The sequence below is a fragment of the Chelonoidis abingdonii genome, chromosome 22, assembly GCF_003597395.2.
Source record: "Chelonoidis abingdonii isolate Lonesome George chromosome 22, CheloAbing_2.0, whole genome shotgun sequence".
In the NCBI taxonomy this organism is placed as follows: Eukaryota; Metazoa; Chordata; order Testudines; family Testudinidae; genus Chelonoidis; species Chelonoidis abingdonii.
The window spans coordinates 20,201,463-20,216,638 of NC_133790.1; the positions used below are offsets into that span (position 1 = coordinate 20,201,463).

A 15,176-nucleotide genomic window follows, 5' to 3' on the forward strand; every position below is an offset into this window, starting at 1 on the left:
AAGTCCGGTCGTCTAGCTGGAGTTCCGGAATCAATCTAAGCACGCTCTGGGATCGAGATATCGCGTCCAGACCAGACGCGATATTTCGATCTCTGAGCAATCGATTTTAACGCGCCGATTCGGTGCGTAGTCTAGACGTGGCCTCAGAGTTTGTAGTGACAACCTATCATTCTCTGGAGCCATTTCTGTTTATATTCTCTTGGAGTTCTGAAGAGACAAAGTGTGAAAGGAAACTTGAAGCATAAAAACAACCTTGTCTAGGTAGTAACTTCTTGTCTAATTTGTGACAATAGGCAGCAGTTCCTGGATTTGCTAACCAGTTCATTAGGGCTGTAACCAAGGGCTCTTATTGCTTCACTGTTTCACTGTATGGCTTTAAAGGTTGTTGAGCTCTATTACTTCGTAATTTCTTTGAATATAAATTTAAACACGTATTTTCATGTGTTTTTTTTAACTGATGAGCTTGCAGTTTTTCTCAGAACCAGGCAGTGTGTACGGGTGTGGGTGTGTGCACGCACATGATGTGTGCTATGTTGGTACATAATGTGGACATGATTCTCTGCTCATGTCAATATAAAACAGGTGCAAGCAAGAGGGGAATCAAGTCTAACTGTCATGAAATCATTTGGATTGGAAACAACTTCTAATGAGTCATCTAGCCCATGTCCCTGCAACGTCTCAGGGTTGATTACATTATTTTTAAGCTGCCCATTCCAGTCTAGCCTTCAAAATATGAAGTGATTCTGATTATAAAACCTTTCTTGGCAAGTCATTCCATTGCCAGATGGCTTGTATAATTAGGCAGTTCTTAATATTTACCCTAAAACCTCCCTGATGCAGTTACATCCGTGACTATTTGTTCTGGCCATGTTGACTAGTGAGAATAATTGGCAATGTAATCAATTAATAATTGGTCTCTGTCCTTTTTATATACCTTTTACATATTTGTCAGCATATGTTTTCTAGTTTTAACATTTCAGACATATTATAAATTTGTTTGCAAATTCTTTTTCTAGCTGGTGTGACAGGAGTTTTGCCGACAGAGATTTTTGATCAAATGTCTCGTCCAGCTGCTTACATGATCTGTGGCTCTCTGATCTGGTCCAATCTATTTACAGTTGGAATGGCCTTTCCATTCATTGTGGTAGGTTTGGAAGCTGGTACAATCATCTACCGTTTTTTAGTTCACAAACAAGTGCTCTTGCACTGCAGCTTATAGCAACCCTTACTGAAAGAGACTGGGTCTGCAAGTCTCAGGCAGCCAGCACTACAGTTCCATCGATGGTGACTTTGGCTAGAAGTTGTGACTGGAGGAGCTGTGAGCTCTCTCTTGGCCAAGATTCCTACGGCTTTCCTATAGTGATTTCTGCTAGAAAAGGCTGGGGTTGGAATAGTTTTGAGTCCCTGACAGCCAACATTCCCATTCTGTCCCCAACTTGGAAAGGTTGGGAGAGGAGAAGTTATTAGCAGCCTCTTAGCCAGCACCCCTACCCTATTCCCTAAAGTGACTCCTGTGGGCTCTTCACAATAAGTGCTCCTGTATTATGTCCAACAGTGAATTCTGAAAAGAGAATCTGTTTTTACGTCATGGTAAGAATGCAAAATGTCATATCTCCCAAACTTCCCCTTCAGTAGCTACAATCTGTTGCCAGTCAGGACCAATGTTTATAACACAAATGAAGCAAGATCATATTGCCAGAGATAAATATCCTGCGGTTAGTCCTTTTAGAGGAGAGCTGCTTACTCATGTATGTAAGATCCTTAAGTCAGTGCAGAAATATTTCATGACTGAAGCTATTATATGTAGGAGAGAAATTGTAGAGGGGGCTTGCCTCATACTGTGGTATGTTTCCAAAACTTTCTCTTTTTTCCCCCCTGCAGGAAGGTCTTGCTCACTTCTGCTACCTTCCGTTCTTCACAGTTTGTGTCTGCACCGCTCTATATGTCGGGTTTTTTCTTCCCGAGACAAAGGGGAAGACCTTCCTGGAAATCTCCAATGAGTTCAAAAAGCGCAACTTCAAAGCTCAGACATGTGAGAAGTTTTGGAAAGGCCCTGAGGAAATCAAATCCACTATGTTATAGTCTTGGAATAAGTAAAGGTGGCTGGTGGTTGGAAAATATCCTGAGATGTTTCTCTTTTTTTGTTGGGGTAGAGACAGAAGAGGTGGGGGCTAGGGAGAAGATGCTAGTCTTGGCTGTGTAGTGGAAAGTTTTCATATTAAAGCAGGAAGTTCAGCTGATGTTTGTTAAAAACTTCATTTGTTAAAAACAGTTTGCACTGCATTTCTGCTTAGAACTGTAGCATTTAGTTATTCCACAGTGCCCTTTGCCATCTCTTGGGAGCATCCACAGTGAGATGCTACTTTGACAAACCATTTTAAAAGCTTCTTTTAAAAAGAATGGATCACACTGGATATTATGATTCCATTTATTAATGGTTTATAAAGGGTTAATAAAACATTAATAGATGTTATACATGTTACAGACATGAGCACTATGCGTTATAGATTGTTGTAAGCAGAAGGTGTGATAGATGGTTATAACTAGGGCCCTCATTAAATCACAATTTCACGGAGACCACAGAAATCGTAAAAATGCTCCAGGACCCCAAACCATGAACGGTAGTCAATTTCAGAGACAGAATGAATTTTACAACTAAACTGAGTCAATTTCAGGATGGAATAAATTTTACACATAGTAGTCAATTTAAAGGGCAGGATGAATTTTACAAGTAATGTTATCAATTTCAAGGATGGAATCAGTTCCCAACCTTGAAATTGACTCAATTTAGTTGTAAACTTCATTCCATCTTTGAAATTCACTAACACTAACTGTAAAATTCATTCCACTCAAACTCCATGAAATTCAGTACTCTGCCATTTAAACTGTTGTGGATTTAAAAAAAAAAAAGAAAAAAGCAGGGACTCTAATCAAAAGCCACCTATTGACCTTCTGGCCTCTGTAATAATCTATAATGTTTGATTAACCTCATATTAAAAATCTGTCAATCATTCATTAACTCAATAATTCATTAATCTTTTACAAGCCCTTTATTCATGAAACAGAAAATTAAAATATGAGCAAATAATGTGTTCATTTCCCCCCGACCCTTCTGCTTCCCTTTCTCCATCAAAGTCATCACTTCTGATTTATTTTTAATTTTAGACAAATACTAGAGAAATCTTTAGAGGACTTTTATTTGGGGGAAATATACACCTAACACTTAGTGACCTCTCACTGTTTTGTCCTAAACAATCAGCTTGTGGTTTCCTCTCATTTAGCTACCGCACTGGTTGTGATTCAAATAACCTCATACATTCAGATAAGGGGCACTAATGCTGCCTGTGTCAGTGATGAGATTCAGTTATTGTTTTTTGTAATCCCACCCACTCAAGTGCAGCACAGGGACGTTCATCTTTCTGAAGGAGAGTTGATTTTTAACTGCAGTATGTTTTCCAGACACATAATATGGGAACATACCTGCTGCTTGAGATCATAAGTTTAATGAGTTGAAGCCTAAAACACCAGGATATGTTATTGATTTTGATCATGCCACTTATTCAGGTGCCCTAATATGGATTTAGGTGCCTGAGTTTAGACACCCAAATCTGAAAACTTGAGCCAAAACATTTAGTATTTAAAAAGGGCCTTCATTTAAAGATCATCCATATCTGTCTAGCAAATGGGGTTTCCCCAGAATTAGCCATTGACTATTTGATAAATGCAGTGTCCTATCGCAGTGTGCATATTTGACAGTCAAAATACACAAACACATTAGGTGTGCAGAAGTCCTCTGTCATGCCTTGTGCCTCAGCTGCCCCAGGTGTGTGTATACTGACTGTTGTGTCATCGTTCACATGAGACAAATGACTGATACATCTCAGTGAAAGTTTAACGATCAGTTGGTATTTTTCAAGGCTAAATGACATATAGTTGGGAATCCTCATTTAAGGAGTTACAAACTGGTTGTATATTCTGTTTCTTTCTGAGCAGTACCAGACCTCAGTTTAATACTTAACTATATCTCTTCGTTAGCCCTTCTTCACCCAAACAATGTCTATCTCGCTATAATCCTCTCAACCCTTTGCCTCTAAACCTGACTCTGAAATAATTAATCATATTAAGGCCAATCTTAAATTCTGTTTTCAGAAGCCAGATGACATTTTATTTCCTCATCTCAGTGCTCATGTTTTTGATGGTATAACGTGATCTCAGACAGATGCCAACCTGTTGAGCAATGCTGAGCTGTTAATCATTTAACAGGTTGGGAAGGAAACCATCTCCTCCTGCTTAATCAGTGACTTGTTCTACCCCTGACTTTTGGGCAGTGCTTTTGGAATTATTTATTCTGAACTGGTTCTCTTCATGGCTTGCTCATAGTGGTTTATGTACATTTTAAAATGTATACAGCTACTTCTCTTGTTCTGTTTGTATGAGGGGCACATGGGCTCCCAGGGCTGCTCTTGATACTTCTCATAGGGCTTGGTTCTTCATGTAAGCTCAGAGTAGAGAGCCAGTCACGGCGTCCTGATCCTGTTATGTGCATCCGGCTCAAGCTCAAGCTGTAGCAGGCAGATGTAACTTACACCGCCACTGGAGAATCAGATGTAGCAAAAGCCTTGTTCCACCCATTCCATTCTCCTGTGCCACTGCCTTTCCTCCTCACCATACAGGGAGGGGAAGTTCTGGTAAAACCAGGTAATGAAGCCAGCAACAGCAAAGCAGCCTCTTCCAGCTTTACACCCACAGATTCCCCCTCTGTGTGGGTAGTTTTCCAGTGGCAATCTCTGGCTGCTTTTGGGTAAGTTGTGAAGAGTGAACCTGGCAGTCCAGAAAATCTGTCTCATTGACAGGAGCCCTTGCCATGGTACTGAGGTTTGCTAGCACTGAAATGTTGGCCTGCTATAATAGCTGGCATGCTGTATATTATCCCCTGCCTTAATGGGCCAAAAGGCATACCTTGTGTAAATCCATTAAAGCTTCATAGAATCCATTTGACTTCAGTCCGGTCCACTCCAGAGATATTTGACGCAATGCACTGAAGTGCTGCTGGTGTCTCTCACTTGTTTTTGAAAGGCTTGACAAGGGTAAATGGTTGCTTTGGGGATTATTCTTACCAACCTTTGCTTGGCTACAGTGAAACTGCCTTTTCTTCTTTGTGACTTTCTGGCTGTGTGTGTCCGCCTGGCTGCTGTAACCTGACCAGTCCCTCAAAAGCCAAAAATGAAATGCTCACAATACGTCATGGACATGCTCAGCATCTGCCAGCCAAGTGACAGAGGTGTGCCATACTTCAGACAGCTTTGGTGCCATGCTCCTGGCTGACCTCCAGACCTTGTGCTGTGTCAGTTAACCACTCACACGGTAAAAGCATTATGAGCTTGCTGCTTGGGTTAACAGGAGGCCAGAGGAACAGTTCCAGGGAAGCAAACTCCGCTTCCAAGCTCTGATTCAATTTTCTTTGAGCATTGCACAGATTTCAATATGACTAAACATTATGCATCTTGCTCAGCAGTTATTCCAGCAGTGGAATTCTATATTTCACCTTTGAATCACTCACTTCTTAGGGACAAATTTTTACAGGTATTTAGGTGCCTAGTGAGAGATTCAAAAGCATATCCAAGGGCCTAGCACTAATTGAATCAATGAGTTTTAAACACCAAGGTGATTTTGAAAAATCCCCCTAGATGTTTAACTATCTTTAAAAATCTGGCCCTTAGTGACCAGGTATTAAATGCATCAGTGCTTATTAGTCATAGGGCTTGAGACTAACATTTGCTCTCTCAGTCACATCTTTAATAGTGCAATAAGAAACTTGGCTTTGGGCTGAAGCATTTCCTGTGGATTTATCTACCATATGTGTTTTAAGGTCGCTAGCATTGTGGTACTTGTGCACCAGACTGTAGCTGTCGGGGTCAGGGATCTTACCAAACAACCCCACTTTCTCTTACAGTGCATGAAACGAAAAAGCACGGTTAAATGTTCCTGGAAAGCGGGTATCACTGGCCAGATACCAGAACAATGTATCTTTTTATGGCGGATGTAGCAGCTTGTTTGTGTTAGGTGCATTGTGTTCCAACAGTAAGCAGGATGTTCCCAACAGTGAAAGACTCCAGGATAGTTCCATCATCTGTGCAATCAGAAGTCCCATGTACTATACTAACCATTTCAGCAACTGAGTGCAGGACATAGCCAGGGCTTCTCATTTAGTACATACCTATTACTGTAGTTGTTGGGCATGTCTGTGAGCTCCACCTGTGTTCTCCAGTTTCTATTTATAGCCTGCAAGCCATAATCCATCCAGCTCTTCTCTTCTGCTTTTGCTTATGCAAAAGCTACAGTACTGCTGCTGGCTAGTCACAAAGGATCGTATGCAATAGAGAGAGAAATCTGTTGCCAAACAGCTTCATTTGTACAATTATTTTAAAACTGTAGAGTTTAAAAAAAAACAGGATTCTTGAATGCAATAAATTTAAATGTAAAATCCTGAATGTCTGTTAATATCATGCTGGACATGAATGGAAAGGAAGATTTGTTTTGTAGAAAAGAAAGCTGCATGAAAATTATTCGATATTTTAGTGTCTAAAGTACGTAATATATGAAAGGATAAATCTGAAAATTGTTCAGTATTGTTATTGTTGAATTGTCTTTACACGCGCGCACGCGCACACACACACTATTGTTTGCGAAAACTTTGCTAGTAGTGTAAGCGACATTTACATTTATACAATAGTACACAGACACTGGGGCAAAATCATAATCTTTCAAAGGTGCCAGCAGAGCTTTAATTTTATTTGTTATTTGTATTGCAGTAGTGTCTCTGGGCCCTGGTGTATGATCAAACTATCGTATTAGGCACCACATGGATGTAACATGCAGCATGGACTTGACCTCAGGTTTTAAAATCACACCAGAAACACCGTCACATAACTAAACTGCATGAAATTCAATGTCTCTACTTCAGAAGGGTGAAGGGCGGAACTGCTGATGGGAATGAAAGCTGTGGTGCTAGGGAATTTAGGTGTTTCAAACCTGAAAGCTGAAAGAACAGACAAACCGAGACACGGAAACCTGGTGCACCACTGAGTTTTACCATCTTTCACTTCAGCATGCAACAGAAAATGAGATTTTAAAGTGGCTGGTGGTCCATAAAGTGCTGCTAAAGAGATATCCGGGATCATGGGAGAGGAAGAGGCTGTAGGGAGGAGGCTCCAAAATGTCCAGTAACCTTACAACAGTTCAGCAAAATAATTTTAAATAGATGTGTTAAAAAGAGTAAAGAAAAATTAGAGTTTTTAACTATTGTCCCTCCTGATTTCTTATATCCACGGGTCTGACTATGTAGTTGAAAAAGTATTTGGCACATGGAAGCAGAATAGCTGTATAGTAATACACAAACATACCGATCTACATTATATATGTCAGGGGTTCTCAAACTGGGGGTCGGGACCCTTCAGGGAATCGTGCAGTTATTATGTGGGGGGTCGCGAGCTGTCAGCCTCCACCCCAAGCCTCGCTTTGCCTCCAACATTTATAATGGTGTTAAATATATTTTTAAAAAGTGTGTTTAATTTATAAGGGGGGTCCCACACAGAGGCTTGCTGTGTGAAAGGGGTCACCAGTACAAAAGTTTGAAAATCACTGATATATGTACACAAACACACCACAGACAAGTGCGACTTCATGATTTCAGCTATAGAAGGTGCAAATTAACATGGCACACATTAAATGGATTAAAAATAGGCTAACTGACAGGTCTCAAAATGTAACCCTAAATGGAGAATTGTCATCCAGTGGGGTCCCATAGGGATTGGTTCTTGACCCTATGCTATTTAACATATTTATCAATGACCTCAAAGAACAATAAAATAATCACTGATAACATTTGCAGATGACACAAAAATTGGGGGAGTGGTAAATAATGAATAGGACAGGTCCCTGATTCAGAGAAATCTGGGTTGCTTGGTAAACTGGACACAAGCAAACAATGTGTTTTAATATGGCTAAATATAAATGTATACATCTAGGAACAAAGACCATAGGCCATACTTACAGGATGGGGGCCCCTATCTTGGGAAGCGGTGACTCTGAAAAAGATTTGGGTGTTGTGGTGGACAATCAGCTGAACATAAACTCCAGTGTGACACTATGGCTAATGCTATCCTATGATGCATAAACAAAGGAATCTCAAATATGAGTAGAGAGGTTATTTTACCTGTGAATTTGGCACTGGTGTGACCGCTCCTAGACTACTGTGTCCAGTTCTGAGGATGTTGATAAATTGGAGAGGGGTCAGAGAAGAGCCATAAGAATGATGAAAGGATTCGAAAACCTGCCTTATAGTAAGACTCAAGGAGCTCAGTCTATTTAGTCAAAGAGAAGGAAAAGGGATGACTTGATTACAGTCTGTAAGTACCTACATGGAGAATAAATATTTAATAATGGGCTCTTCAATCTAACAGAAAAACGTACATGATCTAAAACCTGGAAGTTGGACTAGACAAATTCGGACTGGAAATAAGGTATCAATTTTTAACAGTGAGAGTAATTAATCACTGGAACAATTTACCAAGGGTCACAGTCAATTCTCCATCACACTGGCAATTTTTAAATCAAGACTGGATGTTTTTCTAAAAGATCTGCTTTAGGAATCATTTTGGGGAAGTTCTACGCTCTTGTGTTACACAGGAGGTCAGACCAGATGATCACAATGCTCCCTTCTGGCTTTAGAATCTTTGAATCATATTCATTGAGCAAAAATGCACTTTGATATATCTTATCGCTGCTTAACTGCACATTTACAACCTGTTGGTTACAACACTGAATTAGCACTACTTACAAGACATACCTAACATTACTAGAAGATTAAGCCTTCCATGGAGCATTTACAAAAGACTTCAGATTGGGAATGATCATATATTCATTTAATTTCCTGTATGTAAGTGCCATCTCTGTTAGTGCACATGGTGCAGAAAACAAACACATCTAACTTGAAAGCATTTTTTGAATTTCGCTAGAAAGCAGTTGCCTTTAGAGCAATCAAGCAGAGGCAGACACAAATTGTTAAATGGTTACGTTTTACTCAGAGCATTTAACAGGCTGATTAACTAACTGTCAATTAAAAGAACTCCATAAACTGTAAAAATGTAAGTTACATATGTAGATCAATATTAATACACTATACGCCCATTGCCCAAGCCTTTGGACACACATACATATTAAAAAACTTAAATATCAAAGGTTCATAACTTGATTTAGAGCCTACAAATAAATGGCAGCAACAATCTTTCCAAATCAATTTCCAACAACCACAGCAGAGAGCAGCAGTTACAAATACTATCACCAACTGGCTCTCCTTTAGACACAATTCCCATCGCATCTATACACACCTCTGACAAATACTAAATGGATCAGTTGAGCTTCTGCCGCAGTGGTTCTCAGCCAGGGGTACATGTACTCCTGGGGGTACACAGAGGTTTTCCAAGGGTACTCAGCTCATCTAGATATTTGCCTAATTTTACAACAGTCTACATAAAAAGCACCAGTGAATTCAGTACAAACTAAAATTTCATACAGACAATGACTTGTTTATACTGTTCTCTACACTATATCAGTGTTTCTCGATCTGGGGGTGGCGACTCCTAGGGGGAATGTCATGGGAAGAGTTGCGGGGGGGTCAGAAGTGCAGGGCTGGCATTAGGGGATGGCAAACAGGGGTCCCCATGAAGTTTAAGATACAAGCTGAAGCCCAAGCCATATTGCCTGGAGCTCAAGCCAAAGTCTAAGCCCTGCCCAGAGCTGAAATCAGACTCCTGAAAGAGGTAGAGTACAATGGAAAGGCTGACAGTCACTGTTCTATCACATCCTGAACAACAAAATCTGGCTCTGGTGAACAAAGTGCAGCAGCTTCACCTCTGAAAACACACTGCCAACAGAAATACTGAGTTCAAATCTTGGGTCTCCTAACACGAGCAATTTACCTAATTTGAACAGTTCCTTAAGGAGACATCCTGTCTTGAATTACAGACAAAAATAAAGATATCCTGTTTCATCGCCATCTAGCATATGGAGTGTCCCTACATGCTTAACTGTTGAACTTTTCTTTCAGACAGAGAACTTTAGCCTTAAGCTAGTGGCTAGCTCTTTAACAGACTGTGTGTGCATATGCCTAGGTCATTTCTCGTATCTGAATCAGGACTTCATCCTAACAGCTAGTTACATAGATCACAAAGAAGCCCTTGAGAACCGATCCAGGGCAGGTGAGAATACAGCTTACCAAAAAGTGTTTTGAAACCGTCATGATGGGCTAATTTGCATTTAGATCCCCATAATGCTCACGTTTCTTAGGTACCTTACAGGAATTTTATGTGCTGCCCATTTCCGTACAACAAGTTGGAAAAAATAAAAAATGTAAATTTAAAACACTCAAATTATTCAAACAATATTACTAATAAAATATGTAAAAATATTAATAATGGTTGCACTTAGGTTTTTCCCTAGTTATAGGCATGTCCTCTTGTGAATTTTTAAGATGCCCTAGTTGCTCATGTTTACTTCATCATCTTCTCCCTCTTCAGAAAAAGACACACTTGTAGCCCTGAGTTCTTGACAGTGCAACTGTCAGCATATACTACATTGTTTTCAAAGCTGAGGAATATTTCCCCATCTCTAGCACCCATTGCATGCAGCCTACCAGTATTTTTAGCTATGGAAACCTTTATTACATTTTGGCCTGAGGGAATGGTCAAATGTTATTTATTTAGAAGGTGTTGCTTGACTACTCAAGCCAATAAAATCTCAGCCAGAACAAAAGTCTTGTGAAATTAGCTATCAGACTCTGGGCCAGTCCATTCTAGTTTACACCAGTCCCTTGATATTGGCTTTCATCAGTGCCCTTTACCCAGCTCCTCCAGCTGCATATCATTTGTCAGCTTTCTTTATACATCTTCTTCCCAAACAACCTGGAATGAAAGCAGACAGATCATGATCCATCAAAGTTATGGGTAGTTTCATCAGTAACCACCATGATAATGACAAACTGCATAACAAGAACTCCATGAAAAGGCAAAAAGGGTGTGTGTGAACAAGACAGTGAGAGAGAGAAGGCACTCATACATTGAAAAATGATCTAAACTCCCTCTCTATATAAAGTGTGATTGTTCCCTCAGAACCTAAAGGAACCATCAAGAAAGACCTGATCTGCAAGCTGAGATGGCCACCAAGCTGGTGTACATTTCTCTTTTTTCTGCAAACAGTATTTATGCACTACTTTTTCCCTTCCTTTTGCTGTTCTAAAGCCTTGTTGCATAAACTCAGTAAATCAATCCAGTTCTTATCTGAAATCAAATATGGTTTAAAATAGTAGAATAGGAGGTCATATCCGAGAGATCAAATATCTCAATGTTTGGTTTAGCAGATAATTTAAAAAAAGAAATAGTGAAAAATGGATTTGAGACCTCTTTCATTTAAAGCAATGAGAGGTGGCAGATGAACACAAACCGGAAGAGTTCAGAGAAGGGCAACAAAATGACTAAGGAGCCACAGGGAATGGCTTAGATTAAAAGAGCTAAGAGAGTTTGGATGAGTGATGGCACAGGTGGAGGCACATGACAATTATTTGTAATTACCTGAAAGATGTAAACATGAAAAGACGGAAAGGAATTGTTTTTGTTTAGAGCAGTATAAGAGGGTAAAACTAGAAATAATAGCATAAAAATAGAAAAATAAGATATTTATGATCAATATCATTGTTTGTAACACCAGTCATATGAGGAGAAGCCTGGTGTCAAAGACCGTAAGCCAAATTCCATCCTGCTGCTGCAACAACCAGGAGTGTGTCATGGTTTAAGATGTGAACAAAGTGTGAAATTTATTGCTGCTGTGACAACTCTGAAGTTAGCGTTATTACATCAAGGGGGAATTTGGCCCACCATGTCTTCAAGCAGCAATGTTCCTCTGATTATAAACCCGTTGTGATAGACCCAGGTCAGGTGGGTATAACAAAGTAATAGAAAGCAGATATACTGGCCACTGGATTAGCAGTTTTCTGTTCCCTGACTGACCAGAGCAGGGGCTGCTCCAGACTAATAAGAACACCTGACTCCAATTAACCTGTAAAGAGTCAGGTTAGTCCATTAAGGTAATGTGAACACCTGTCTCTAATTAAGGACCTTTTGATACTATAAAAGGCCCCACTCCTGTCAGGCTGGGGAGACCCAGGGGGCCAGAGGAGAGGAAGTGCAGCTGAAAGGCTGGTTAATGAAGACACCCTCAAGCCATCGGTAAGGGAGCCCTAAGGTAAGGGTGAAGAAGGGAGAAGCAGGAGAGCTGTGGGGAAGTGGCCCAGGGAAATGTAGCAACTCTGGCAGTGAAAGGTCGGCTGCCATTAGGGTCCCTGGGCTGGAACCCGGAGTAGAGGGCAGGCCCGGGTTCCCGCCAACCTGCCACTACAGAAACACCTCCTGGGAAGGGAAGACAGGCACCTGTCAGGACAGCAGGCTAAACTGTTCTGAGAAAAGCCCTAGGGACAACAGAGACTGTGGGAGTTCTCACACCAACCTCCTTGCTGGCTTATGATGTAAAGGGCTCAGCAGACTGTAACCCTGGCCCTGGAGAGAGAAGGGCTACGTGGAGGGTCGCAGTGAGAGCATATACTGCCTAGAAGTGCAGGATCCACGGGGACAAGGTCGGAGCTCTGCCACACCATTTATAAAGGTTTTACAGTCCTTGCTCAATATTGCCATCGGCAAACGTTTGTCCTGTGGGATAAAAATGCTGCATCACGTCATCACATCGTGACACAGCATCGTAAGGATAGACAGTAATCAATACAGGCGGAAGGTGGTGATGTTTCCCTCACAAAAGTATATCTGGGATATTTTTAGACATCCTGCATGATAGAATTCTAGGACATGGAAGTAATCCATCAAAATCAGGAATGCCCTTCAAAACCTGGGAATCTAGCTACCTCTCGCTGACATTTTCCCACTCATTCAGGTTGCTGAGCGTAATATTCAGTTATATAATACAGCCATAAGTGGGTGGGATAACTGGAGGAGAAGGGAGAAGCCATGCCTTACACATACATATGGTACCCAGCAGCTTGGGTACTGCAACACTAACATCTCTAGTGATCTCTTGATAACACAGTCTCTGAAGCCAAGGACTAAAGCACTGAAACATGACACTGGGCAGTGAAAGACAAGGGCCGACTTGTCTCTCGTTTTCACAGAGATACACCCATTTTTTCCTTTCTGCCCTGCCTTTAGAGCTCAGGGTCCCTTGCTCTGTACTGTACCCTTACTCCCACATCTCAAGCAGAAGCAGTTGGCTTCCTGCGGATTTTCTCCTGCTGATGTTCTGTGTGCAGGGGTTACCACTATAGAAATAGAATGACTATTTTGAATGTGATTCAGCCGTTCCACCTACCCTATTTTCTGCTTCTTTCTGACAGCTGAACAGCTGGAAGGTCTTACCCCTGGCTTTTGACTTGGGCATCGGTGGGTCTTTCCAGTTTGGTTTAGAAATTTCTATCACCAACTCTCCTTCTGAAGTAAGTGAAGGCTATCAGGAAAACAGAGACATAATTACTGAGAAAAATCAGATATGCAACAACAGGCTCCAATTTTTTACTTCAAATTATTTCCCCACATTCATTCCTTTCTCCTGGCCTCCCTCAGAAAGCATTTAGCTTCTGTTTCCAATATTTGTCACTTTACGCTCCCAGTTTTGATGGTAACCATCAGAGTTTAGTACCATTGTGATATCACAGAGTTGGGAAATGGAGAAGGGTTATGGAGAATTTATAGCACTCAATGCTATGCTATTATTCAGCCCTGGAACAATCCCTCTCGCTTGCTCTGTGAAGTCCCTTGAACTCAATTCCTTGGCTTCACATTCAAAATTTGAGCAGCTGTCCACAGGTCCAAAAAGGTCAAGGCTGGGCTGTTGTACTGGAATCAAGGTCTGCAGCAGATATTGACAGTTGGAAAAGGAAAAACTTGGGGCTGAGACACAGATTGGGGAGGTGAAAATTTAAAAAGTTGGCAACATTTGAATTCACGTGGTCCTGCAGTTGATGACATTAGTGATATTATTTATTACTTTTATTTCAGTAGCAATTAGGGGCCACAATCAAGAATCAGGATCCAATTATTCTATTTGCTGTATAGCTAAGTAACAATCAGGTCCATCCTTGTCCTACGGAGCATAGAGTCCACAGAGTGAAATCCTGGCCCCATTGACGTCAATGAGAGTTTTACTATTGGCTTCAGCGTGGCCAGGAAATGTTGACCAAGTTCACCTGTTTTTGTTTTTCTTTCCAAGCACATCAAAAGCTTCATTAGTGAGATTTGGTGAAGAGATATGGGTCCTCCCTCAGTTAGGAGGCCACCACATTGCTGAGGTCCTTCATCGTGTCCATTTACAGCACTGGGGGACTGCTCGGGTCCATGTGTTCTGGATATTTGTCTGTTAGATTTGGAAGTCAGGAAGCAGCTTTGCACTAGTCTTCTTCTGTTTACTCCAATGCCCACTAACTCAAGGGACTCATGTCTTAAAGAAAACAGATTGACTGCTGACCTCATTGTCCTGTATGGAGATTCACTACTATGAGATTCTTCAGATGAAAGGCCAATAGGAGTGAAGAAACAGACTGTGACAGAATGCCAATAAAGTTAAAAAAAAAAAAATACCCCCATCCCTTAGGGATTTTAAGGGAATTACCTGAGTTGAGCCAATTCTTCAAGGAAAACCACTTGGGGAAAGTTTCACCTTCAACTATAAATTTACGGAAGCTCATCCTCCAATCTGAACATAGAGTCTTATTTCAACTGGAGCACACACATGCAGTGCTATAGCCACCAAAAACTCCAGATAGCTTTTCACTCTGTAAAAGACAGTTGTCTCTTTCCCATCACTCCTTGCCTCAAGGAGCACCTGACTATGGTGTCATTACAGTGAAACACAGCTCACAATCTTTAGCCATTTTACATGTTATGCAACTATTATCGATCAGTGAATGACACACACAGTATTTAGATCTGTTTGCTATGCATTTCAGGAAGAAAATTATGCTATATAACAACATCCCTGCTCTCTGTGGTACAGTTCTGATAGGATTCAGCAAGACGTTTGGATCACGTGAGATGATCCTTCTCGGAAGATTCTTCTATGGA

The 15,176-nt window shown here is 40.9% G+C and overlaps 1 protein-coding gene across 1 annotated transcript in view; it reads left to right on the forward strand.

The window, feature by feature from the left end:
• LOC116824326 (solute carrier family 2, facilitated glucose transporter member 11) overlaps window positions 1–1,088 on the forward strand; it is a 21,755-nt gene extending 20,667 nt beyond the window's left edge. Inside the window, exon 10 of the mRNA XM_032779519.2 lies at window positions 1,017–1,088. Within this exon, the coding sequence (XP_032635410.1) occupies window positions 1,017–1,025 (9 nt within the window). The 3' untranslated portion in view covers window positions 1,026–1,088. The remainder of the gene's footprint in view (window positions 1–1,016) is intronic.
• The last annotated feature ends 14,088 nt before the right edge of the window (window positions 1,089–15,176 follow it).